This window comes from Neovison vison, chromosome 5 (genome assembly GCF_020171115.1).
Source record: "Neovison vison isolate M4711 chromosome 5, ASM_NN_V1, whole genome shotgun sequence".
NCBI classification, from domain to species: domain Eukaryota; kingdom Metazoa; phylum Chordata; class Mammalia; order Carnivora; family Mustelidae; genus Neogale; species Neogale vison.
The window spans coordinates 87,953,998-87,981,257 of NC_058095.1; the positions used below are offsets into that span (position 1 = coordinate 87,953,998).

Sequence of the window (27,260 nt, forward strand, 5' to 3'; positions counted from 1 at the left end):
GGTACAAACATGACACCGAACACTGGGGATCACCATGTCACACTTTGGACGGCTGTATTTTCATATGACTATGTATGGAACAGAAAAAACTCAGGACTGTTGACATATGGAAGTCAAAATAGGGCCAATTCTACAAAAGTAAATAATGCATTTGAGTTTTAAGATTCTGAAGACAAGCTAATTAATTTTATTTTTCTCTCTCTCCTCTATTCTCTGAAAGCAATGGTGACAGAATAGTACAAAAGTAAAGTGCGGATTTTGTTAACTGCCAGAAAAAAGCTATAGATCTATCTTCTGTTTCTTACTCATGAGAATGCTCGGTCATGAAACGGGTGCAAACTGATCTTCACAACCTTCACGGAAAGCTATAAGGATATGAAATAACTGAATTTCTGAAAAAGTGAAGGAAGAGAAAAAATTTCCAACAAACTGTGTTCTCAGGAAAAAGCAATTTTTACCGATATTGATTGTTCCTATTTATGGGGACACTCCTAGAAGAAAAGGAAAATTTAAAACATCACCTTTTCTAAAATTAGAATGCTATAAAAAACAAGGTGTACCTATGCCATATTAATATTAAAATAGCAATAGTAACTAACATTTACTGAAGATTTACTATGTGTAAAGCAAATGGCTTCACATGTATTATTTCATTTGAATGGTTTCATTACATTTCATTACAATGGTCCCGAGTGTAAATCCTATGGTTGGCCCCATTTTATAAACAAGGGAATAGCCTTTTTAGAAAGGTCACGTAATTTGCTCCAAATTATATAGCTATGCATGATCACACTGAGATCTGAAGTGATGCAAGTTTAAAAAAAATACACATATACACACATAGTGTATATACATAAACATGTATTCATATGTAGTTGTGTATGTTCATACAGCATGATGCTATATGCATCCACACTACAAGGGTGCCATCCCATTAAGTGTAATAATGGAAGCTAATATCTCAAAATGTTCCTTAACGCATATCCTATAAGAGCATACTGTAGATAACAAGATAACTATTACCACGACGAACAATATCAACAGTAGAACTAGATGAATTCTTTTGCTAGAACTGTAACATTTCCTTTAGTGACACTGCTTCAGAGCAGACAGGCACGACATGTCAGTCAAGCCCTGGACATGCAGGGGTGTCTGCTCTTCTCTGCTCCTGAAACCCACACTCTTTGAAATTTTCTTGAGGGCACTACTTAAATAGCCTAGAGTTCCGAGAATTTTGACCTCACAGAAAACCTGTAAATGTCTACAGGTGGTATCGTAGCATATGGCATCTATGTTCGCATCCTTCAAAACTGGGCAAGACCCACATTATTATGAAGACAATCCAGGTAAACTCAGCTGGGAGCACATTGACTTCAACGCTTGTGTCTGTCTATCGAGTCAATTAGAGGTGGTTGTTTTATTCCTCTACATGGCTGAGATGTATGCATTTTAGCCAGACTTCACAGATTACTCTTGGTATACTTCATGGAAAGTTCCAAGGGCTCAATACTGTATGAATGTTTCCAAGCAGCTACGCAGGGGCTTAGTAATAGAATAATGTGTGCTTTAAGTTTTAAAAATGATTATCCTCTGAACAGGTTGTTTTGATGAATTTGTATTTGTTTTCCCTAGGAGACCTTTATTTTTTTAAATTAGGATTTGACATCACAAATGATGTATACTAATGGTACATTGCTAAATTAATGCTTAAAATTACATTTCATGTGGCTGTTCTAACAATCAGGTTTACAGAGCACCTAGAGTAAGAATTCAGCATTCTATTTAAAACACCACCACTTAAAATTAAGGAATAGGAACTAGTAAAAAGAAAAACGTATGTGCCCAAAACAAACAAAAGGACATAAATAGTCCTCTATATGAATGCTGAAATGGTTAAGTAGTTCTTAAAACAGTCTTAAAATTGTAGTGTTGTCTTTGAGCACCCGTATTTCAACATTCTGTAGAATTCATGGATTCAGTGACCAACTTTTGCCTTAATTATGACTCTTTAGGAATATGTATATATATGTAACTTGTAAAGCAAGGACCAGCGATATGAACAGCTCCTATTCAAATTCCTTTTCGAAACAATAACTGCTTTTTGTAGTCATCATTGTGAAAGCAAAATTATAGGTTCCCTTCACACATTTTGTTTTCTGTTCAAAAATAAGAACAAGTTTGTGCTTATAATTTCTTCAAAGTTTTCACTGACCAGAGACCAGTGACAAGTCTATACTTCAGCTCAGAAAACCAGATAAACCTGATGGGTGAAAAATACTTGTGCCTTTAAATGATGCTTTCTTGGGCTCCTGTGACATTACAGAGTTCTTCTCTCAAATTGTATTTACATTAAGAAGCCACTTTAAGCTAACCATGTGTTTCTCAAGTCATTCTCCTTAAGTAAAATTAAATTGCTTTGCTAAATAAAAACTTATTTACTGGTCTACTTAAAAACTATAGGAAGTAAAAACAAACAAACAAACTATAGGAAGTTTCCTACGTGTGATTTTCACACAGTTGGTAAATAGCATCGTTTTAAAAATTCTGGCCTACTAGAAGTTGAGTTCAAATAAAAGATCAAATGAAGTAAATAATACTGAGAACACAGTAAAGTGCCACTGTGTTTTGATTCCTACTGATTTCTGCATCCAAAGTGAGACAGTATCAGAATTTTTGGCACAGATAAATGACCTAGGAATATATTATAAAAGCACTGAAATATAAAAGATGCAGCAAAAAGCTCAACATACGGGAATTTAAAATGACCTAGGGTAGTATTCCTATAAACTGTAACATAAAAAGAAATGCTTTATGTGTTTTGCATGACCTATCAGAAAGTATGATTTATGCTTCATATTCACATAGAGAATTCTGTTGTTGTAGGCAACCTGCCCAACCGCTAAGTATGGACTTGTTGGTCATTGTCTTTTTTTCAGTTCCATAACCTCCTGTTACAACTGAATGAGCAAACCAAGATAAATCCCACTTTCAAGCAGGACCAAGCAAAGAAGTCTTTCTAGAAGATCCAACACTTCTCCTCAATCTGGCAGAGGGACCTTCTTACTAAGAAACCACCCCTACTGGCTGAAGAACAGACTGTACAGGGACTCTCAAGATAGCCAAACACACATTCCACACCCCAAACACCTGTGTTCACCTTTTCCAACAGAGTAACAGCCCTCATTTAAATCTTACCCATTTGTAACAAGGATTCCCTGAGGGCAGATGAATGAAAACATGCAAACTCAAGGCCTCACCTTGTGTGAGCTGGATCTGTTGTGGTACAGCGGCTGTGCATGGTGCTGGCTGGTACTCCGAGCCCCTGCGTCTCGGACAGGGTTACCAGGCTGGGATTTCCCCAGCCTAGCAATTCTTAAATCCACCCTCTTGCCACTAGCCTGGAGAAAACACACATATATAACCACCAGTCGTTAATGATGCTTCTCACTTAAAAAAGTTATAGGGAGGGTCATTTTCAATGCACTTATCATCGCTATATCAGAGCCTCACCTGAGTGGGGACTGCAGGCCCCTGCTAGGGATGGGGCAGACGAGGGAGTTCATTTCAGGAGCTAATACTTTAAAACTTCTGCAGGTAAAAGAGCCACACACAGACCTCTTGGGTAAACCTTCCCTAGCCCTGGAAATACCAAGGACATAACCAAAGCAAAGCCTGGGTTCTGACCTCCCCATGATGTCTTAGAAGGGTAACTGTCTTTTTACACTCCCTCCCCTGCTAAATTGGCCTTGGCACTGAGAGAAAGAGAGCAAAGAAGATAAAAGGACAAACGGATTCAAAACTGGATTACAATCCTTTGTGATTCCTGAAATAAATTCCAAGATGGCTCCTTTGAGAGTGATCATCAATGAAACTATGTGTAGCTCTGTTTCCACACACTACAGGTTCAAATCGAAAATAGGGATCAGCTTAAACAGTCCTGAAAAGAAGGATAACAAAGGTCCTGTAAAACAGGATTAGTACTTATATACATTACAAATTGTGTGCGTATATATGTCATACGTGCACTCACACATAAATGTAATTTTAGAGGTGATGACAACCACATTGAATTTAGAGGTCCATTATCTGTATTTATAGATCTAGATCTGAAACACAGATTCACATCTATTAGACTTTTAAGAGCTATTTTATCTTTGCTTTTAACGTACAGGCCTCGTCTACTTGATGCTGATTCTTGGTCATGACTACAACTTCCCAAGTTTACTATCATTTCTAAGGGAAAATTTGACAGCCTGCTTTCAAGAAGCTGTGGTGGAAAGTAGAACCCTCCCCCATGACTACAGTCAGTAACGTTGAGAAATCACTCCAGTTTCAGTTCTCAAGTTGGAAAAGGAGTGAAAACCATAATTTTAAAAAAAGATTTTTTTTATTTAGTTGAGAGCGAAAGCGAGAGGGCAGGGTGGAGGGGCAAAGGAAGAGGGAGAAGCAGACTCCTCGCGGAGCAGGGAGCCCGATGTAGGATCTGAGCCGAAGGCAGATGCTGAACCACGGAGCCACCCAGGTGCCTGAGTGATAACCAATTTTAAGGCCCTATTAAAGTCATTTACTTATTCAAGTATTTCATTAAACTAGTTTCAGACAATTCTTCAAAATAGCTGAAAGAATAACACTTCTCATGTGGCCAGAATCTGGGGATTTGATCTAACAGGTAAATGCCAAAGTAGAACGCTTACAATCCAGATATTTGAGATTCTGACACTTCCGAGTATTAGATCACACGGTGTGAAGGGTCAGAAGCCCCTCTGTGATCTCATTTCAATATTAAGAATTGTTTGCTTTACTGCCTAACCCTCACCACTACCAAATACTCTATAACCAGTAATTTAGCTTTATGGGAAGACCCCTGCTCATGCAAACCTATTAACAAACAAATCCCTGATCTTTTTTGATTTCTTAAAAGACAGAATTCTGGGTGTGTGATGGAAGCGGACATATAAGCTTTAAACGATGGGCCAACGTTTGGGTTTAGGCTAACTGCCTATCTAACACTTCAGGGTTTCAAGCACAACAAAAGAATTCTGTTAAAGTCAAGATTTTTAAAAATGCAGGATGCCTAAACGACAATACCTGTATTTCATTAAAAAGTGGCATGCCCTACTGCTGGGAGTATATACTGGTATGATCTTTCTAGAGGGAAGTTTAGCAAAATGTCCTAAACTTGAAAACAAAACATTAAAGTCTGTTGACAGGGGAGTGTTTACGTAAGTTTTAGCACAACACGCCTACTATACAGCTATATCATGATGCATCTATTTTCAGGGTAAGAAGTCCACAACATACAGCTGACGTAAAGAAAGGGTGGCAAACTCAGAATTTGCCAGCTGAGTGCATGTGTAAGTACCTACGTAAATATGTACCTAGTTATTGTAGGCATATACAGAAAAATGTTTGTAACGATGTTCTTCAAAACTTTAATGTCACTATCTTATGGACTTTAGACTGACTGTGATTTTGACTTCCTTCTTCATTTTCTGTATTTTGTCTTCCTTAGTCTCCTTTTCAGACATGGAATACATGTTATTCTCAGAAACCAAACATTAAGATGTTTTTCACAAAGAAACAACTTGAGCAATACATTATATTTCATATCATATATAAGTATCTGTATCCAAGTTTTTTAAACCTCAAGTCTGTGACAAGAGACCAACGCCTGAATCTCCCTCCTAATGCAAGATGGCTACCGGGTGGTGTGTGTTCCCATAGTTATAATGAACCAAACATTTGTGAAAAGGAGTAACTTAAATGGGATTTAAATTTGGGTTTTCTTACACAGTAGCTTAAATCTTCATTGTTAACTCTGTTTACTATACACTTTTCTCAGAGACTATCCACCTACTTTAATTCCTGATGCTCGATTATGTTACTGCTTGGTTTCCTTTATGTCAGAATGCTTTCTTGTGCTTACTTAAAACAAAACAAAACAAAACAAAACACCATATACATCTTTGTTTCACCCCTTTCACTGTAGGAGATACCCATATCATTAAATGCTCTGGTAGGATATAGAACCAGAAGGTCTGCTCTGGATTATTTTCTATTTTTTCTATCTTATTTTATTAAAAAAATGTTAAAGCTGTTTTCTTTTTATAAAGATTTTATTTATTATGTATGTATGTGTTTATTTATTTATTGGACAGAGAGCAAGAGAAGGAACACAAGCAGAGGGAGTGGAAGAGGGAGAAGCAGATTCCTGGCTGAGCAGAGAGCCCCGATGTGAGACTGGATGCCAGGACCCTGGGATCATGCCTGTGCCGAAGGCAGATGCGTAATGACTGAGCCAGCCAGGTGCCCCTCTACTTTACCTATTTTAATGCTCTTATTGAAAATTTTTGTTCTCTAATAATAACCATCTTTACTTCACAGGGATACTGTAAGAACACACATTATGATGTGTTTGAAATGCTCTGAATGCTTTATAAAAAGGCACTACAGAGATAATGAGTTATTCTCAATAAAAACTGATTTTCCCCACTTGTATGGAGCTGAAGCGGAGAGTGAAAGTTCCAAGAGCAGGGAAGTCACAACTTTGGAACCACAGCTCCTTCACGCTTTGCTTGTCTCACCTGTTAAATGTGGACATAAATTGTTTTTTATGTCTGGGCTTAGGTGGAGCCCATGGAGCAAATGAAAAACCCATGTGAAAATATAGAGCCTTCACTCTATAAAGAGCAAGGCTAAATGTTCACAGGGATAGTTTTCCAGACAGGATGTTATCTGTAATGATAAAATAATCTATTGTGCGTTTTGAAGGATTTGGGGAGCCATGTTTGATTTCCCCCATGAAATATCAAACATCCCTCAGGTTCTCATGTTACGAAAACATCGACATAAAGGCAGAGCACGTGGAATGAATACCCGCGTGTACCTGAATGATCTGGGCGGCAAGCTCAGGCGTTTTGTGCTTCAGGTCATGTCCATTGATGGCGAGCACTCGGTCATTGCTGCTTAGCCTTCCATCGTGTGCAGCCAGGCCCTCTTCCAACAGATCAAGGATAAAAACACCTGGTTCATCGGTCCTTCGAATGAGTTTAATGCCAAGTTGTTCACCAGAGTCCCATTTGTGAAAGACTACGTGGAAGACCTCTTCCCGGGGAGAGCTACAGTCAAAGTGGCTGTAGGTCCAGTTCACAAAGCGCCGCTCTCGCAGCACGGTCAGGTGCAGTGTGGTACCTAACTCAGGGCTGGCAAAGAGCGGCTCTGACAGAGTTCTGAGACACATTGCTGATGTTACAGTTGTTGACCTGGAAGAAAAGAAAAGAATTATACCAAGGTGGGACAATCTTTTATCCTCTCAACTGGTAAACATTTATATGCCATTTCCAAAAGAAACTGACTTTGGAAAATGATATACAGTCATTATTTACAAAGAAAAGCCCTCTGAAGATGTTTTAAAATGCACAGTTCCTAAGCTGCACTCACACTGACTAGCACGAGGTAGAGAATGGCAGTTAGGATCTCGGGCTTCAGTGAGGGTGCTGCATCAGAGTCCCTGGTCCTGCCGGTAGCGGGATGTCTGAGTATCTCCCTGAGTGGTGAGATGGGTTTACTCTCCGCTTCACGGGACCAGGAGGAGAATGCAGAGACAGCAGCAGCATGTGGCAAGTGCCAACAAAATACTAGTTCTCGGGGAACAGAAACTGAAGTTCTACTGGATTGATATGGCTTTCCAAATGAAAAACACTTACGCTGGAAAAAATACACCGAGTTTTAATCTAAGAAAAGGGACACATTCCAGATACACAACCTCATCTCAGATCAGTGTTTTTTACTTTAAAGAAAAGCAGGAAAGCAGGTAATTACAGTTTCACTCTGTTTAGCACTCAAGTGTAACATCTACCTAATACAACAAGCTTAACTCAGTACTCACAGATCATTTATTTACTAAACCTTATGGCCCCGAAAGGAGTATAGTGACTGATCCTGGGACATGAACAGGACTCAGAAAATACACCCAGCTTCAGTTATTCACCTAGTCAGAGGAAGAGGTTGGCGCAATTCTGAGTACTTCTCACAATTAGAATTCCTCTCCTCATCTGTCTGCACCAACAGCAAGCGGGAAATCGACATTCTCTTGGATGCGTTATGTGGCACAGGCTCTGGGTTAGGTGCTTGTGATTACCCAACGCCTTCAATCTTTTTCACGTGAGTCTATCTGAAGGAAAGCCTTCCCCCTTCCTACTCATCTCGGGTTGACCGTTTTGAGCACCACTAACTTGAATTTTATTGATTTGGGCCTGTTGACATCTTTTAAAATTCAGGCATCAAATGCCATAGACCTCACACATAAACTCGCTCTTCTCCCAAGTTTGCAACATCTGTGCATTTGGTTGCCATCAAGATCCTTGATGAAAAAGTTGAGTATCATAGGGTCAAGAAGAGAACTTTAAGGCAGCTTCTAAAAAACCAGCCTGACGTGGATTTGTTAGTCAAAACTCATCATTTCTGGTTATTCAGCTAAAAAGCCACTTATCTCTAGGTTCTTATTTTTCCGTCTTAAATCACATCTATCACAAATGACTTTACAAACATCTGGCTGGAATCCAGCGCTAGACACATGCAAGTATGTAGCCTCACACCATCTTTGTGATGTGGGCTGTGGAATATCCTACAATCAGAGATTTTCCCTTCACAAATGTGTGGTTGCCAGTGAAACACAGAGAAAGCAGAGACCAAATAAAATACTGTTGCTAGATGTTGTAGAAATAGCACCAACAGAGTAAACTTTACCACATCTTTAGCTAAATATATTTTGGACCAATGCAGTCAAGACATGACTGCAATTATTTTCCTTCAAAACCAAAAGTGAATAAATCACTGACGACTCAGATCGCACTGTAAATACATACTCTTAATCATGTTCTGAAATTTGTATTATTTTTAATAGTATTATTGATGTAATCTCTTACACTATTTTATTCTTCAAACTGCTCAAAATGCTGCACTGTGAAAGGCCCTGAGGGTATATGGTTCTCCTTTTCAACTAGGTTATTTAATAGAATAACATGGATGTGTGGGTATATATATAAAACACAAGCACACACACACACACACACACACACACACACATACAATCAGTGTGGGAAAACCAAAGCCATGCACTGTTACTACATCTAGTTTGCTAAACTAAAAACACAGGCTAGCTAGCCCTTTGGTCTGTAAATAAACCATCTTAACGACTCCAAGGTATTTTCAAATTGGCTCACGGTATTATTTATGCAGCTCACAAAAAGTGGAAGATAACCAGGTAGTAAAAATATACTAAGGAGCCTTCTTTCCAAGTGTCATAAATACTACTCTGTATTTGGCCATAAATACTACTCTGTATTTGGGCAAGGAGTGTGGCTTTACTTACTGGCTCCAGCATACCAGCCAAAGGCCAATGAGAAGTCAGGCCCACAAGAGGAGAGACCCTTTGTGAATTCAATAATCAGGTTATGTGCTCATAGTTTGTGTATCAATTTGAAATCATTAAAGTGGATTTAAGATTGCCATTCTTAGGGTTATTAATATGCATGCCTCCATAAACAATAATAATGCACTGGAATGTCTACAATGCTGATTTATAGCTTTGAGTTAATTCCCCAAATTATAGCCAGTATTTCAGATAATTAGCCTTTTATTTGAGGTATACAGATTCAGTTTTGTTATTAAACGATTCTCCAAAGCAGACCAGTAAAAAAGCCTGTAGATGAAATATATTAGCAAACAAAACCCTATAGCAAACAAAACTATATATTAAATATATTTTTATACATTTTTGTATTTTTACTAATATATTAGCAAACTATGAAATACATTAGTAAATCTGAGGTTACAGACTTCACCTCAATTATACTCAAAGAAATGCAAATAAGAACAAAGCATTTGTTTTTACCTTGAAAATTTAGAAAAAGCATGAGAAATATGGAAAGTAAAAATAAGTAAAAATTATGAAATATGTAAAAATAAAAATATGTAAAAAATTTAATATCCAAAGCTGGCACACTGCTGATAGCAAAGAAGAAAAGATGAAAATAAATGTATACTCAATTATCGCTAGAAAGGCCAGGACTGGAGAAGAAAAGAACACTGTGTAAGCTGCAGAAAAGGGCCATCTGGCTCTTTTGGTCTTGGCCACAAAGGTGTCAAAATGTCAAAACCAGCTACAAGAGTTCCTCCACGGAGAATCAGTTTAGGAGCTGGGGTAGAAGGAATACAGGGTAAGGTGTCCAGAGAGCTGTGCCAACCTCATGCAACCAGAGTACTACTAATATCATAAAAGGACAGCAAACACAGGAATGCGGTAAATAGCTAGCTAGCTATGGTAGGATCAGAAACTGGATTTTACATAAGCTGGATTAGTTATGCTTCCTGTATTCTCCTATTTCCTCTTCGGATTTAGTCAAGAACAAAACACTGGAAGTTCAGTCAGTGTCAGCCAAGACAAGTGCAATAAGGAGGGGTTTTGGGCCCAAGTGTTGAAGTGGAGATCACAAACTACAAGAGGCAGAATACGGATGGGCGCGGAAACCAAAGCCAGGAACCCCCCGTGGAAAGGTCAATCCTGCTGCTCTTGGAGCCTAGTTTGTCTGTCTTCCCCTCTGGACATTTCTCTTGAAAAACTAAAAATCCTAGAGTTTTAAGTTTTGTTTTAATGAAGAAGACAACTATTCCCAACAGGATATCATAACCAAATCCACTCTTTTATTGACTCACCAAGTATGTCCTGGGTACCGACTCCAGGCAGAGCTCTGTGAGAAGCCTGTCCCATAGTACGTAGTAATGGCGGCTGCCATCCCCAAAGGAAGACACTGCATTTGAATAACTCTCTGTGACCAATTACGTATTAAGTGGTGAAGAGAAGGAATGTCTTCAGCACTTCAAGTGAGAAGAGGTCTGAATGGGTGAAAATGGCAGGGCAGTGCTCTCTGGATGAAGGTGGGGAAGCTGTAGCACAATGGGGACAGGCTGGAATGTGGAGGGAAGCAAGGAGATTGCTATGTCTGGCTTTTCTGCTACATTATACATTTTATGAGGGCAGGTGTTCCTTTCTGCTCTTAATTATACCCTCAGCTCTGACCACCATGCCTATGATGTTTCAGTAATACACCGATGGCTACAGCTGAAAGAAAAAGCAAGGGTTAAGGCTGAGGGGACAGGTTGTGTAAGAGTCCACAGAGGACTCTATTAGATTAATCAGTATGGACTTGATTCTCTGGTCCAATCTTCCCAGGGAAAGCAGAGTCACAGGTGAATTAACCTGACAATGGTCGTACCAGATTTCAGAGCAGAGTAGGGAGGCAGGGGTATTGATTTACTGGGTTAGACGTGAAGCAGTGAGGGCACAGACCAGAGAGGTGGCAGGGAAAAGGGAAGGGGTGAATACCAACAGACTGTGGGGAAGGACCGAGCAGTGAACTCAAGTGAAATCGAGGAGGCAAGAGTCCTTGAGGTTGGGTTCCTAGAAGACATCTTTTCTCATTCATGCCTATTTCTTCTCTCCTCAATACCCATTCTTTTAGCTTCAAGTACCACTTACACTCGTATGGGTCATATATCCAGGTCAATTTTCACATGAACCCTAGAATTCACATGAACAGTGGAATTCTGGCCAACTCATGCTCATCAGTATGCCCTCTAACATAATATCATCTTGCCCAAAGCTAGTACATTTGTTGGAATAGCTATTTCTCTTTAATGAGAAGAGGGAGAGGGTAGCACCAAGGATTAGTGCAGAGTCAGGCTGTTTGTGGATGAGAGTGCCTTGGAGAGCCAACAAGAGGTGGTCATGATTTCCGAATCCTATCTTAAATTCAATGGTATAAGTTGTAAGTAACTTGTGCTGTGTGACCTGTCTTTTCTAGACTATAGTAATCGGTGTAGAGAAGGATAAATCAGACAACGAAGGTAACTGATGGATGGTACCCTGGGACTAGGGATACAGCCAATGGGACAAGAGAATTTAGCAGTGAAGGTGGCCCCGAAATAGCCAACCGTGGAGTCCAAGCCAGGAGGAATCTCGCTGGCCTGGAGAGCCACGCACTAAGGCACATGTGGGGATCAAATTTAAGATGGGCGTAAAAATACATTCCATGAGTTTGGGGGAAATTGGAGTAATTACAGATAAATTCTGATCTATTTTGCATAAAAAAAACCAGTAAAACTTACCTTTTTATAAGTCAGATTCCACAGGGCCATAATTTCCTAAGTTTTAAATTGATGAATAAGAGCAGAAAAAGAGGCAAGTTAACAAAATTATTTAAAAAATTGATACCTGAAGAATCTGGTCTCCAGCAAGAAGTCTTCCATCTTTGGCGATCACCCCATCCCGATAGACTTCCTGGATAACAATGTTGATCAGTGGCATTTCATTGCCGCCCACAATGCTAGTTCCTAGGTGAATATAAGGATCAGACCGGTGAATTTCAATTGTAGTAAGTTCGCCTTCCGGTAAACTAACCGGCTGTTGCATAGCTGCCACGATAAAAACGAGAGGGTGAAAAATAGGTGGAAAGAAAAGCTTTTTATATTTTGATTATCTTCACGTAAGTAAGTTATCATCTTTCATTAGTGATGACCTTATCTTAACAGATGATTCATAACAAAGCAATACCATGGGATAAGAAAAATAGAATGACCAAAACACTAATAGGTAAGATGACCAAAACGCCTATAGATAAGATTAGCAAAACACTTCCTCTTCGCAAGGTGATCAGTAAATAATCAACAAATAACTACTATGCATCAGATCACTAGGGACCACACAGTGATCTGATAAAGAAATATACAGACAATATCATCTTGTCCTAATTGATCAGAGAAAGTTTGACCCATGAAACAGCTGTAAACAGTGCAAGGCAGTCCATATGAAATAAAAAAGACAAACTCTGGGACATACAATCACCGGAGTGGATGACAAAGTAACCACATTAAGCAAGAAGAGGAGGGTCTTGATCTGAGCAGTAGGAGATAGAAGAGTTGTTACAGCCATGGCTGGGAAAACTGGGATTTGTAGAAAAATTGGAATTTTCATAAGAGATAAACCTATTTAAAAATAAGACAAAGGGCCAACGACTAAGATATGCCCAAGATCTATGACTAGAGGTTTTCTGCCTGTTTCCTGGTGGGTCATGTAGACAGATCAGTGGCTGCTACCAGAGGACAGCAATAGTCAGACACATGGCCTTGGAGTCAGATACATACCCAGCCATCTCCTGGCTCTCAGACTTTGACCATGACTCTCTGACTACGTTTCCTCATCATTAAAAAAATATCCAGTATTGGTACAAGCATTTTATAAGTTAATATATGTAAAGTGCTTGGCACAGTGCTGACCCAGAATAAGCACTGAGGCTGAGGTATTATTCTTGTTCTTCTTGATGCTGTGGATTTCTTAGTCAAGAAGCAATAGGCTTCAAAACAAACAAACAAAAGAAGCCTGTTGATGACCAGTGAATTTGTGGACTACAACAGAAGAGGGGGAGGGGGAAGGATAAGCCTCAAGGTAAGACTCGCTTTCTGTTTCTAAACTGCAAACTGTTAGACTTGTACACTTAAAGGTGAATATGTGACATGTGAAGCATATCTCAGTAAAATTATTTGTTGAAGAGAAAAAAAAAAAACAACACCCCATGTAGGGAAAGTAATAAGGAGTAGTGAGAAGAAAGGAAATATCTGATTTGAAAACAGATGAAAAGCAAAAGCAAGGTGAAGAGCACATACTGTGAGTGGTCGCGTCTCCTCGAAGGCGGGATTGTCTGGGCCAGGCTCCTCAGGCCACGCGGGCAGAGACGCTGACATCAAGCTGTGCTCAGCAGGGTCTGTGCCTGTCCCTGAACAGTCCGTTTCGAGGGATAAAGTACCTGGAAGATCTATTACAGTGGTTCCATTTTCATTCTCAATCACTGTCTGAGCTTTATCAGGTTTCCTCCTTTCTAGGGCAAGTCTCCGATGAGAAGCTCCAGGACATCTAGAGAGAGAACATTAGGGGGTTCCCAGATGATTTGAGAGGAAAAATGATGGACAGCGTGTGCCCCAACAACAAAATAGCCGCTGCTTCAATGCCAAACTCCCCTAGAGGTAATCCACAAGTGGTATGTAATTCTGATTTTAACCTCTGCTCAAACTAAGTTCCTACCACACTGGGTAGCAAACTTAAAACAGGTGTTGGCACAAATCGTGGCTTCGTGCGTGTCTCAAAAAATACTTCAATAAAAACCTGTATTCAGATATATACTAGTCCCAGAAATACACCAGCACAGTTGACGGTACACTGCAAATACTATTCTGAGATCCTGATTGCATAACCCCCTTTCCACAGGGATGGCTTAACTCCTTAACAGGAGTGGAAACAGCAGTCTTCTTCCACAATGTGCTCCTGCATCCAGACTTGGACCTTGAGTGACACTGTTCCTTTCCAATCTCAGGGCCAAGGGTACACATTCATTTATTAGTGAGAAGCAATACATCTGAGGCTCTGCCACTTGCAGAAAAGCAGAGCAAAGCCTCAAGAGGCTGTGTATGGTGGGTGGCGGTCTTATGTCTAGGGCTGCAGACTTCATTCAATGATAGTATTTTTTAAAATCTCAAATTTCATTAAAAATCAAGTATAGAATAATTTATTGAAGCTATCCCTTAGCTGTAAAAGTAATGAATTTCCCCTCACAAACTAAAGAGAAGTTGTGGGTTTCAAGTTCTTGAAAAACATTGCTATGGAATTTCTTTATTCAGCTTTTTCTCATTCCCGGTTTCCTCATCACCTTATTAAGAAAGAGGACAAATGACTGTCCTTCTGCATTGTTGTGCCGCACTCCAGGAAATGTTCCTGCAAGGACCTGACAAGTAACTTGGAAAATTGTATCACTGAGAAAAATGATTTTTGTCAAGTAAGTAGATTTCATGACAAATGCATTTTAAAACTATTTCATTCAAAAAAAAATGGTGACAAAAAGTGGATCATAAAAAAATACTTGAGGGGCACCTGGGTGGCTCAGTGGGTTAAGCTGCTGCCTTCGGCTCAGGTCATGATCTCAGGGTCCTGGGATCGAGTCCCGCATCGGGCTTTCTGCTCAGCAGGGAGCCTGCTTCCCTCTCTCTCTCTCTCTGCCTGCCTCTCTGTCTACTTGTGATCTCTCTCTGTCAAATAAATAAATAAAATCTTTAAAAAAAAATACTTGAGACTAAAAATATAGGGAAAGATTCAATTCCCCAAATGCATATCACACACTGGTATCCATATGCGTAACAGCGAGTCTTCAATGGGGAAACAGACTAGGAAGAGGAAGTGGGAAGGAAACAGAAGCAGAATGTGCACAGCTGCGAAAGAGCCTCGATAACAACTACAATATCCTACAAACTAAGTAACTGTAAAGCCCCTCTTATCTTATCCAAGAATAATTTTTTTTTTCTTTTCTTTTTCTTTTTTTGTCAGAGAGAGTGAGCACAGGCAGAGGCAGAGGGAGAAGCAGGCCTCCTGCTGAGCAAGGAGCCCGATGTGGGACTCGATCCCAGGACTCTGGGATCATGACCTAGGTGGAAGGCAGCCTGTTAACCAACTGAACCACCCAGGTGTCCCCACGAATAAATTTAAAACTGGAAACCTGAAGTTGTTAGGTAAAGAACCAGGTATACTTACATCCCAATGGGACAGCAAATTGCTAAGAGGGACTAAATACAGGTATTTTGTGTGATATCACAGAGAAATATGGAAGAACGCATGCACCCAGCACTCAGGAAGGTTACAGAGGACTGCGCAACACCCACCTTTAAACAGATGGGGAGCTGCGCACACAGAGACGGAACAACTAGCCAGGAGGAGACGATGAGAGAAAGACTTCAAGCTACACAAGGGAGGCAAGAGTGTCAACAAGGAAAAAATGACATAGATTATACCATAGAAAGAAAAAACAAGTCCATATGAATGGCAAAAAACATGAGCCTCATTAACATTTTTAACTGAGACATAAGACTGGCAAGTCATCAGAATTTTTAATACTTAAAAAGCATAATATAGTTTTTATTTACTGGCTGACAGATTTTTAAAAACATATTTTTCTGCCTTGCTTGTACGATATAGCAATTTAGCCAGCAAGCACTCTTAGGAAACAAACTAGTTAGGAGTATCAGCTCTTCCACTTATTGACAACCTCTTCCATTTATTAACAACCTCTCTGCCCATATTCTTCTTTCTATAAAAAAGATAAGACGGCCTAACTCATAGAGATGTCATGAAAACTAAACTGGACTCATATAAATTGCTTAAAATACTGCCTCATAAATCATAAGAACTCAATACAAACTATTGACTCCTATTATCATAGCAACTTAAAAGTACTCAAGCTAGGGCTCCTGGGTGGCTCAGTTGGTCAAGCGACTGCCTTCAGCTCAGGTCATGATCCTGAAACCCAAGACTGAGTCCTGCAACTGACTCCCTGCTCAGCAAGGGGTCAGCTTCTCCCTTTGACCCTCCCCCCTCTCATGCTCTCTTTCTCTCTCTCTCTCAAATAAATAACATCTTTTCTTAAAAAGCACACATGCTATACAGTTTTCTTACAGGACATCTGTATCAAGTCTTATAACCTATAAAACAGTTAGCCTCTACTTAAATAAAATGAAACAAAACCCTAAAATAAAATTACTTTAAGTTAGTTTACCTGAGCAGTTTCTATTTTCAACTTGTCAGTATTGAGGGTGTTCCTCTGTAATCCACTGGCAGCCAGTGACAGAAGCTGCTTCAGAGCTTTAATATCTTCTTGTACTTTAAGCATGGCTTTTGAAGACATTCTACTAATTTCTTCTTGTACCTGTTTCTGTTCCTTCACAAATTTCCTAAAAAGATACATAAAACTGAATTCTAAAAAAATACACCTTTGCTTTCCTACAGGAAAAAAGTATATTTACTATACGCTGGTCAGAGTCCTAGTGTTTTTTAAAAAGGAAATATTAAAAATTCATCCACAGTTCACGTGCTTTTTTCAGAATGACAATAACAGAATTTTAATTCCCATTGCTCTGCTTTGTTTATAAAAGTATTAAAATTTTTACCCAAACCCAAGTTAAAATGTTTAAAAGGAAGAAGAGATGTTCCCCTTAAAATAGATTCTAACATTCTTCAGTATGATCTATCTAATTACATTTGACACACTTACTGGAGGTAAACAGTTCAAAGCATGTTGTTCAGGTATCAACTTATATACCATATAGGTGTTCATGATCCCAACTTAAGAACATATATTAATACACACACTGATAGCTACATAACCATATGCAGAAACAAAACTCAGTTTTCTATGAAAATAAAATCTTAAATACATAAGACACAAAAATTTGTGAGATATAAAGTAAATTTAAAAGTAAAAACTTTACTACTGAACATATAACTAAAAATCTTACTGACATAGAAATTTAAGTTACTGTTAGAACAGAACATTACTTACTCTTTTCATCTGATGAGGTACTAAAATCTATACCAAGACCTTCATTGCCTGCAGCTGAAGTAGCTGCTGTGGTTCCCAAAGTCAAGCCTAAAGCATTCTGTCCAAGTCCTACAAATAAACCAAATATAATTTACAAAGTCTTTACAGTAATTTTCCCTCAGTGGACAAAATTCTTAAATGCTTTCAAGCTGGATCCCATTTTTCTTCATAATTGGTTTAAGCAAATAACATGGAATAAGTCTAAAGCTGGGATTTAATGGGTGTATGTAGTCTGGATAATATAATATTAACTTCTTTACTTTTTAGGTAGTTTTCTAAAGTATAGACACACAATGTCACATTAGTGTACAACAGTGACTTGAAAAGTCTATACATGCTATGTTCACCACAAGTGTCACTACCCTAATGTCACCGTACAACCTTATTACAATACCACTAATTATATACATCCCCGTGACCTATTCCACAACTGGAAGGCTGTACCAACTCCCCCTCACCCATTTTGCTGTCCTCCCCACCCTTTCGGGCAACCATCAGTTCTCTGTATTTATGGGTCTATTCATTTTTCTTTACTAAAAAGGTCAGAGTTTATCTGTTAATTCAATAAATATGAACATACTAGTTGTTTTTTGTAAATCCTCCTGAAAAAGCAGTTTTAGTTTGTATATTTCCAGGTGAATACTTCTTGTCTTCTAGTCATGCTTTGGAACTGGATGCTTTTAAAATAATCAAGTATTGGATGTGTTAATTACCTTGATGGGCATTTACAATGTGCAGGTACATAGGAAGTCACTATGCTCTACACTTTAAATATCTTACAATTTTACTTCTCAATTATACCTCAGGAAAGCTGGTAACCGATAAAGAGACAAAGTGGTCTGTTCAAAAGGTCAAAATACAGATAAAGTAAATTTAAATATAAATATTTACTATTTCGGAAAATGAATACCATTAATTACCTGATGTGGCTGTATTGAACTCTGGAAAAGTGAACTTCCCAAACCAGCTAAGGCTCCCCCTAAGGAAAGGCTTGTTGATGGGGTAGTAGTTGTAGTTGTTGTTCCGCCCAAATTACTTAGGGTAAATCCGGTAGAGGCTATAAAAAGTAAAACTGTAAGGCTTCAAAAGGCAACATCATTTCTAAGAACACTGGAGAAAATACAAAACATTCCCCACCACCACCAAAAAAGACAGCCCTTACGTCCATGACAAAATTCACTCTAGTTTTTCCTAAAAAACTACTTGCTAAAGATAAAATTACATATGCTTAAGAATAAAGAGAATTAAGACCGTAAGGCAAATGCTAGTGACACAAATAAGAGTTCTAGGTAACACTAGAAAGGTATAAGGTAACTGATTCCAGAGAATAATAAAGAGTTTTTGAACCAGGACGCCAAATTCGCCTTCAAAATGGAATGAATCCTAAGGCAGGCAAGGCTTATGCAAATTCGTTACCCTTTCTTGTCACCAATTTGCTCCTTGAAAACAAAGTGAATTTTAATAGTTTTACATTTTACCTCTCACCCTGTCCCTGCTTTGCTCTGTAAACAGAGATCAACTTCCAGGACGGCCCCTGCTGTTTTAGGCCAATGATGATCTTTGTAGGATCATAATTGCTGAGTGATTAAAATAAAAACTTTCCAAAACTGAAGTTATCTTTAATAAGGTGGATACCTGTACTCACTAGCCAAAAACAAAACAAAATTCAACCACAAAATGTGACTTTTTCCATTCTACCTCACCCGCTGGAGTTGATGTCAGAGCAGACGAAAGAGTGAGACCACTCGCTGAGGTAGAAAGAATCGGGAGAGCAAACGGTGTGGCAGATGCGGCAGGTTTACTGAATCCTAAACTGAAACCTGTGGTAGACGCAGATGCAGTAGCTGGCATTCCTGTGTCAAACAAACAAACAAATCCTATTTTACCAGAACTGTATATGGATTACACTGGTTTCGATCAGGATCCCTAAAAGTTCGTGACCCTACTTTTGTAGCTAGAAGGATACGTGGGTAGGTATGAAAAAGGAAAATATAGAAGTTGGAACCAAATCATGGTGAATAGTTAAAAGAGGATGCTATGATCTTAGGAAAAGCAAGAAAAAGCCCCATCAATGTGGTCATATTGAAATCCAATTTCAGTTCTACCCCTGGATTTACCTAAAACAGCACTTGCCCTTCCTTTGCTCTATACTCAACAGGAAAATATTACTCCCCTCCAAGGCTATTTAAACCACCATTCTCGGGACGCCTAGGTGGCTCAGTTGGTTAAGCGGCTGCCTTCGGCTCAGGTCATGATTCTAGCGTCCTGGGATCCAGTCCCAAATCGGGCTCCTTGCTCAGCAGGGAGTCTGCTTCTCCCTCTGCCTCTAGCCTGCCACTCTGTCGGCCTGTGCTTGCGCTTTGTATCTCTCCCTCTCTAACAAATAAATAAAATCTTAAAAAAAAATAAAAAATAAAAAATAAAAAATAAAATAAACCACCATTCTCTACTGTTTCCTCCTCCTTTACTTCTGTCAACTCTGGCTACTCCTTCCAGTCGGCTTTTGTCCATCTCCCTCCTCTGTTCAGTTCTTAAATGATACTGCCTATGGCTCCAGGCCTGCTCCCATACTTCCCAACTACAGAATCTCAGCTAGGGCAACACGGGTCTAAATCTACACCTACCAGAGTCTCCACTGGTTAGCTCTACCGGGATGTCCCTTAACTTTGCACCTCTATGCCTCCCTACACAAAACATTTCTTAAACCCCCTGCCATGGTCCACTCAGTTGCTCAAGCCAGAAACCATAATCACCCCTGACATCCCTTCTCTCTCCTACATTCTACTAGACATGAATCCTGCTGATTCTACTGCAGAAATAGCTCTGGATTACAAGCATCCTCAAAACCCTTAGCTCAGATCATCTTCCTCTCAAGAACAATTATAACCTCTTAATTTGTTTCTGTGCTATCAGTCCCTCTAAACTTTAATCTATTCTTGGAATTATTTCAGTTACTTGAAAAAGAAGAAGAGAGAACAGCAACAAAAACTAATACCCTGGTGATTCTCTCTGCCTGAAGGCTCTTATGAGCTCTAAACTATCTTTACACTAGAGTCAAAGGCGTGGCACACAGCCACCTTTCCTATCTACTTCCAATCTGCTCTTCACACCCCCTCTCTCCCTACCATTCCCACTTCTGAATCCTAAATTCTAACCAAGTACTTTTCCTACTTCCCTGAATCCCCTTATGACTGGGCTGTTGCACGTCTCCATCAGGAATGATGGTTCCTGCCCCCAAAATACACTTCTACTCTTATCTTCCTCTACTTCCCTTGGTGCCTTTCATACATGTTAGAGCACTTCTCAGGTCATACAAGAACATGTTACTATACCTGCCAGTCACCTTCACCTCCTCACCCACTGAATGCCTTACTCATACTCATGCTCATGCTCTTGACATCATTAGCACCACCTGCACCACCAGTAGCATCACCACACCAACAGCTAATAAGAAATGTTCAAAGCATTATGTATACCCAAGGCCACGGAGTTAGGTAGTAGTAGCTGCTCAAAACTATTAAATGAGGAAATACATAATGACCTGCATTTTGGCTTTCCCTAAAGGCACTGAGAGAAGCAGCTGCCAGAAATTAAACTTCTGGATTGCCCTTACCACAACCAGAAATTCCTTCCAGAGTACGGTGCTTTGAAATCCTGTATGGGTTCTAAAATCTCAGAAAAGAAGAGAATCCAACTGCTTGCCCCGAAGCCAATCCTGTCCAAAACTCTGGTAGTGAACAGATGGGTTACACTTTCTGCTGGTAACAGGTGAGTAGCATCCAAATGAACAAAGTCCACCAATCTTTAGTTTACTTCAAATGTTAATTAAATTAATACATTTAACTTTAACTGAGTTTCCTCACTGTCCTTTCATTCATTCATTTCCTTAGACATTATTAACTGTCATCCTACTTACTCACATTCCCTCTGGCATATCGCTACAGAGAACCATGGCGTTTTTGAGCTGGAAAGAAATCCAAAAACTTTCCAGTCCTACCCTTGTTTTACAGATAAGAAAAGCTGCCAGATACTACATGACTACCTAAGACCTCACAATGATTTGGAGGTACAACCAGAGCTTAATTCTAAGACTTCTGGTCTATAGTTTGTTGCTTTTTTTTTTTTTTTTTTTTTTTCACTAAAAGGGTTCAAATGACTATAAAAATACAATGTAAAATAAACTTCCAGAGGAAAAAAACATTTCTGCATTTAAAGGTTTTTTTCTGAATTAAAAAGTCATTGCCTTTTTTAAAAACTCCAGTACTGAAAGGCTGTATAATGAGTCAGTGTCTGTGATCTATATTAGGTTCCTTACATGCTTCCTTCTACACTCCAGCTCTGTGAGATAATAAGAAAGAAAAGAGAAGAAATCCACAGATCTGAGATCTTTCCTCAAAAATTCTTACCCAGAGTTAATCCTGTAGTTATAGTTGTTGCTATTCCTGGGGACAAAAAGAGAAATAAAATTTAATCATCAATGGCAGATGACATTTTGGGGGGTTTGTTACAAGGGCAAGACTTAGAGTCATCCTCAGGAGATGATACTACAACAACCAGTATCGTCTACCATTACCGCTAATAGAAATGTTCTTCCTATAGCACTGGTTTTCATATTACAGGCTATATATAATTATATAGGGAATAAGATTTATAAATGCAAACAACTACTGCTTATAACAACATTAGGCAAGGAGAAAAAAAAGCTACTCTAAGCAAACACTGGCACACAAAGTCGTTTCAGGGAGCTCACTGGAGGCTGCCACATTCCCGCAGTTCTTACATTTTCTATGTGTGGCTGTGAAAAGTTGCAATCAAAGCTGGAATGTCAATGCATAGAGTGGTAACAGAGACCAAGAGGCCCTGAAGGTACAGAATAAAGAGTAAATAAAGAAATAAGCTTTTGAAATTGCAGCACTACAACATATTTTTAATAACGAAATAACTTTAAGTATTAAAAAACATATTTTTATTATCGAAATGTCTGCCAGAAACCTTGACCTCTTGCCCTTTTCCCATCAAAACAACTGTTTTAATAAAATAAAAACTTAAAACGTCTCTTAGGAAGGTAAATTATAATGTTATAGCAAGAAAGGATGCTGACTGCCCCACATATGCTAAATTAAATTAACGTCCAAATTGGTAAACTTGACTTATCTTCATATACTCTAATGTAAAGCTTTACGCAGTGGCAGTATCGTAGCCAATGAGGTTTATCCGAGGCGCGATTATTGCTAATATACTCTAATGTAAAAATTAAATTAATTCTTTATACTTAAAGAGGTATATCTTCTTTGTGTCAAGAGAAAAGAGATCTTGGGATGAGATCTTGGGATGCCTGCGTGGCTCAGTTGGTTATCAAGCGGCTGCCTTCAGCTCAGATCTTGATCCCAGGGTCCTGGGATATAGTTCGGCAATGGGCTCCTTGCTCGGTGAGGAGCCTGCCTCTCCCTCTGCCTCCTGCTCCCCCTGCTTATTCTCGCTCTCTCTGATGAATAAATAAAATCTTTCTTTAAAAAATCTCATTTCTTTAAATTTATTTCTCTTCTTTTTTTAAGATTTATTTATTTCTGAGAAAGAGCTTGGGGGAGGAGGGTGCAGTATGTAACAGGAGGATAGGGAAAGAGAGAGAATCTCAAGCAGACTCCCCAAGGAGCTTCAAGCCCAATGAAGGTCTCATTCTGCAAGCATGAGATCATGACCCAAGTGGAAATCAAGAGTTAGACCCTTAACCAACTGAGCCATCCAAGAACCCCTAAATGTGTGTTTTCCTTTACACTAGAATAGATCATAACCAATGTTAGGCCTATCACTGGCCCTTAATTCCACATCCCTATATTTTTTTTCATCTTAATATCTACCAATTTTTAGGTCTGACACCAATGACAATCCCTAGAAAGGGAAGAGATATAAACCAGAACCTTAAAAAGAATATCCCATACCTACTCCCTGAAATGTGACAATCCTCCTTACCTATATTTGTTCCTCCCAGAGTCAACCCAGTGGTAGGTTTCGATCCAAAGAACCCGGTTCCAAAACCACCAGAAGGAGCAGATGTCGTTGCAGGAGTTGCAGTGCTTCCAAGAGTTCCAAAAGTGAGCCCCACTGAAGGGTTGCTTATTTATAAAAAACACAAAATAAAGTCTACTAGAGCCAGTATTTCTTTAAGAAAAATAAAAATTTACTCTTCAACGTTAAACACCTCTTTCTTTTGACATATTCAATATATTGCCATAGAATACAAAAAGAACTAACAATTTATTTTTAACCAACCCAATTCAAATATTCTCCTGTTCTCCTTAAAAATAAGTCACATACAAAAGATTTCAGATCCCAGGGAATCATAACCAGTATCACATATTCTCCTTTTCTGTTTATTGACAGTTAATCTGACAAGGTTCTAGATTATTTGCTTGTGGATCATGGTGAGATTTATTTTTACTTCATTCCAAGGTTAATGAAAAACCATTAAAGTCAGGCAATGGGAATTTTAAAAATGACTCTGACTATACCTTGTTAAAAAAGACTGACATCAAAGTATATTTTTGACACAGCAATTGCGATCCACTGAACTAATCTAAGTAGGGGATGATAGGAATAGTTTTCGCCAAATAGGAGAACGGTTACTGGTTGAAAACCTGGAAGAAAGAGCCAGTACCCTTAGTTATTTCACCATCTAAAACAGAGTCCATTATATGGGACTGTGTTCGATAAATATTTGTTCCATGAATGACAAGAGCTTGCAACAGGGCAGTGGCACTGGAAGTGAAGCAAATGGAAACTAGGTAATCAAAATTAGCAGGCATCGCTGATTAAGGGTGCAGAGAGAAAAGGAGGTATCAAGGGAAATTCCCAGACTTTTCCCTTGACTATGTAGTCTGTACCTCCCCCCTCTTCTTGGTAAGTTATATTTTTTATGTTTTTTAAAAGATTTTATTTATTATTTGACAGAGAGAGAGAGCTCTCAAGTAGGCATAGAAGCAGGTGGGTAGGCCCCTTGCTAAGCCGAGAGCCCCATGCGGAGCTCAACCCCAGGATCCTGGGATCATGACCTGAGCTGAAGGCAGAGGCTTAACCCACTGAGCCCCCCAGGCACCTCTGTACCTCCCCTTTTTAATATAAGGAAGATACTTTTGGCTTTTTACTCTACAATGACATCCCTCAAGCTTCAGGAAATACCTTGTAACATTTTCTATGCACACTTCTTGAGGTAATGAACTCCTCCCCTTTTATCTCAAAAAGCCTGAGTTCTAAAAATTAAATCTCTCACCATGAAAATGACCTTTGACTATTATTAATGTCTCTTTCTAAACCTCTGCTGGGGACGCCTGGGTGGCTCAGTTGGTTAAGCAGCTGCCTTCGGCTCAGGTCATGATCCCAGTGTCCTGGAATCGAGTCCCACATCAGGCTCCTTGCGCAGCAGGGAGCCTGCTTCTCCCTCTGCCTCTGCCTGCCCTTCTGTCTGCCTGTGCTCCCTCTCTCCCCCTCTCTCTGGTAAATAAATAAAGTCTTAAAAAAAATTAAAAAAAATAATAAACCTCTGCTGGCTGTATTCGTCATCGCCTGTAGCGGTGGTTTAGCAGGTTGCACAAAAACGACAGATATGCTACCTACATTTTTCAGTTTAACTAGAAGACAATGTGAGTCATTCCACCATAACACTCACGTATACTAATAACGCACACTGTTCAAAATGACCACCAAGAAATGCTGCAACACGTATTTAAAAGAAAAAACTACAGTAACAAAGGACACGGTTCAATGAGGTACCAAGAGGTGAGCTCGTTTAAAATATCACGAAATCATTAAAGCATTGGAATGTCCAAAACCGTATATCCTGCAATGAATTCTGAATTATCAGCGATAAAACTCTAACTGTCCCCCTTAAAATTTTTCTATTGTCTTTTTCTGAAACCCCAGAATGACCCACAATATCGTTCATTCGTTCTGTGTCTCGGACTGCCGCACTGCTAGGACTCAGTGTGAAATCCCAGGCCCTTTCCCCCAGCCAGACCCCACTGGACAGAGACATTGGGTGAACCATTGTGGATTCTGGGGACCTCACAACCCTATGACCATCCTCCCGACCAGGCCCCCAAACGGCAGGACTATGAGGCTGGCGCTGCGCAAGTCTGTCTTTCTTTTTCCCAGACCCACTAGAAAGGAACCCAGACGAAGGGAGAGGGACGGGCCCACCCACGGGAGTCTCACGGAGAGGACCCGGGCGGGGAAGGCGCAGAAGCGCAGTTACCTAGATGCCCCCGGCCCGAAGGAGAAACCGCCGCCTGCGCCGGTCCCGCCGGGGGCTACGGTGGTGGAGCCCAGCGTGCCGGTCCCGAAGGAGAACCCCGTGGACATGGCTGCCCGGGCTCCGCGCGAAAGGAAGCTGCAGGGGGTTCTGGACGTTCCTCTCTCCTCAAAGCCAAGGGGGGCCAGGCAGCATCGCTCTTGCCCAGCCGAGACCTGGCGGGAACTTCAAGCCCTAGAGGCTGAAAAGACAAGGCCGAGGTGGGAGGGGCTACCACCCGAGAGCAGGTTCCGGCTCCCGCCGACCGCTCCTAAGCCACCGGGAGCGAGCCCGCCGCGCAAGGCACCCTGGGACGGTGGGGTGGATCAAGCCCGCTGGGCTTCCTAGGAGGGGGCGGGCTGCGCGGGGTGGGACTCCGGTCCTCTTAAAGGGCAAGCGCCTGGCGTTAAACAGCAAAACTGTTCCATTTAGTTCCGTATTTGCATATGGGTTGAGGTAATCTGCACTTCATGGCTATTGAATATTGTTGCTTATGTCTTTCCTTACTGCTAAAAGGATGCGTGGAATCCCAAGCTGGGGAGGGCCCCATTGAGCAGTCCAAACCCTGTTACAGAAAAAGAGGCGCGCTCAGTCGTCGGTAGGCTGCCGTCCCTTCTCGGAGAAGGACGGGTAGCTTGTCTTTCCCTGACAGTTCGGAAATGAACTGATAGCAATTCATTCATCCGCTCCACAGCTTTTGGAGCCCGCTAAGCGCAGTCATTGCGAGTTGCCACCCAGGAAGCTCAGAGAGCGTCCTTTGGTGGGGGGTGGCCGATCCCGTTGGTGGCGCTGAGCAAAACCCCTGGACGTCAAACGATGTGGTCAAGTCCACGAAGTTTGTGCAGCGTATCCTGCCGGGTAGGAGTCTGGGTCTCCGGCCCGTCGTGGCGATGGCTGCCTTCTGGCTTTGGGTTTTGCATTGCTCTGACGCCTCTTTGCTACCTACCAGAGGAACTGCCAAGTGGAAGGGCTAAGTACAGAAACAAGCACAATATAGTGTGGAATTTAAGAGTTCCAAGAGCAACCCCTAAACATAAGGAAAATGTAGATTTAAGGAAGAGATCTCCTCTTGTAGAAGCATCAGGAGAAGCTTCATGTCTGGTGCATTTGAGGTGCTGTCACCATAATGTGGGTCTTTATTCAGAGATTGTTACATTACTCCTGCAAATGGTTTTCCTACTTGTGATGTCTTCCAGTAAAATTCATCCCATAAGCAACCACCAGATTTGCTCTCCTAAAACACAATTCTCACCACTGCACTGCCTTGATGAAACACCCAGTGGCCCTTTAGGCTAGCATTCGTCCTCCATAAGACATATCTAAGCGCAGGCCTCACAATTCCTCTTAATGCAGCACTTTCTCTAGTGTTGAGGAGGGCATTGCTGCCTCCTGTGGACTGAATCCTGTAATGCTGCCTTTCACATTTGGGTCTTTAATCAACATAGGAATGCATAGTGTGGGGTCAGGATCAAATTTCATCTTTTGACCCATATAGACAGCAA

At 40.3% G+C, this 27,260-nt stretch overlaps 1 protein-coding gene, 1 non-coding gene and 1 pseudogene across 4 annotated transcripts; 1 reads left to right on the forward strand and 2 right to left on the reverse strand.

The window, feature by feature from the left end:
• The window catches only part of LOC122906938, a 127,749-nt pseudogene that overhangs the window by 24,806 nt on the left and 75,683 nt on the right, over positions 1-27,260 (reverse strand).
• Positions 29-26,012, reverse strand: LOC122906940 (ligand of Numb protein X 2-like). Of its 3 annotated transcripts, none has more exons than XM_044249447.1 (12): positions 25,723-26,012; positions 23,445-23,587; positions 19,178-19,327; positions 18,395-18,531; positions 17,436-17,543; positions 16,653-16,827; positions 15,763-15,839; positions 13,723-13,969; positions 12,275-12,393; positions 6,887-7,262; positions 3,258-3,398; positions 29-365 (listed from the first exon to the last, which is right to left on the reverse strand). In XM_044249447.1, the coding sequence occupies exons 9-12, from the start codon at positions 12,307-12,309 to the stop codon at positions 306-308; spliced, it is 612 nt and encodes a 203-aa protein (XP_044105382.1). In that variant the 5' UTR covers positions 12,310-12,393; positions 13,723-13,969; positions 15,763-15,839; positions 16,653-16,827; positions 17,436-17,543; positions 18,395-18,531; positions 19,178-19,327; positions 23,445-23,587; positions 25,723-26,012; the 3' UTR covers positions 29-305. The 3 variants fall into 3 exon arrangements, with proteins under 3 accessions (XP_044105382.1, XP_044105381.1, XP_044105383.1); XM_044249446.1 differs by lacking the exon at positions 15,763-15,839 and adding an exon at positions 21,881-21,916; XM_044249448.1 differs by lacking the exons at positions 19,178-19,327; positions 23,445-23,587; positions 25,723-26,012 and having other exon boundaries at positions 18,395-19,161.
• On the forward strand, positions 22,649-22,789 carry LOC122907982. The gene has a single exon (XR_006384813.1). It is a non-coding gene; the product is annotated as a U4 spliceosomal RNA (small nuclear RNA).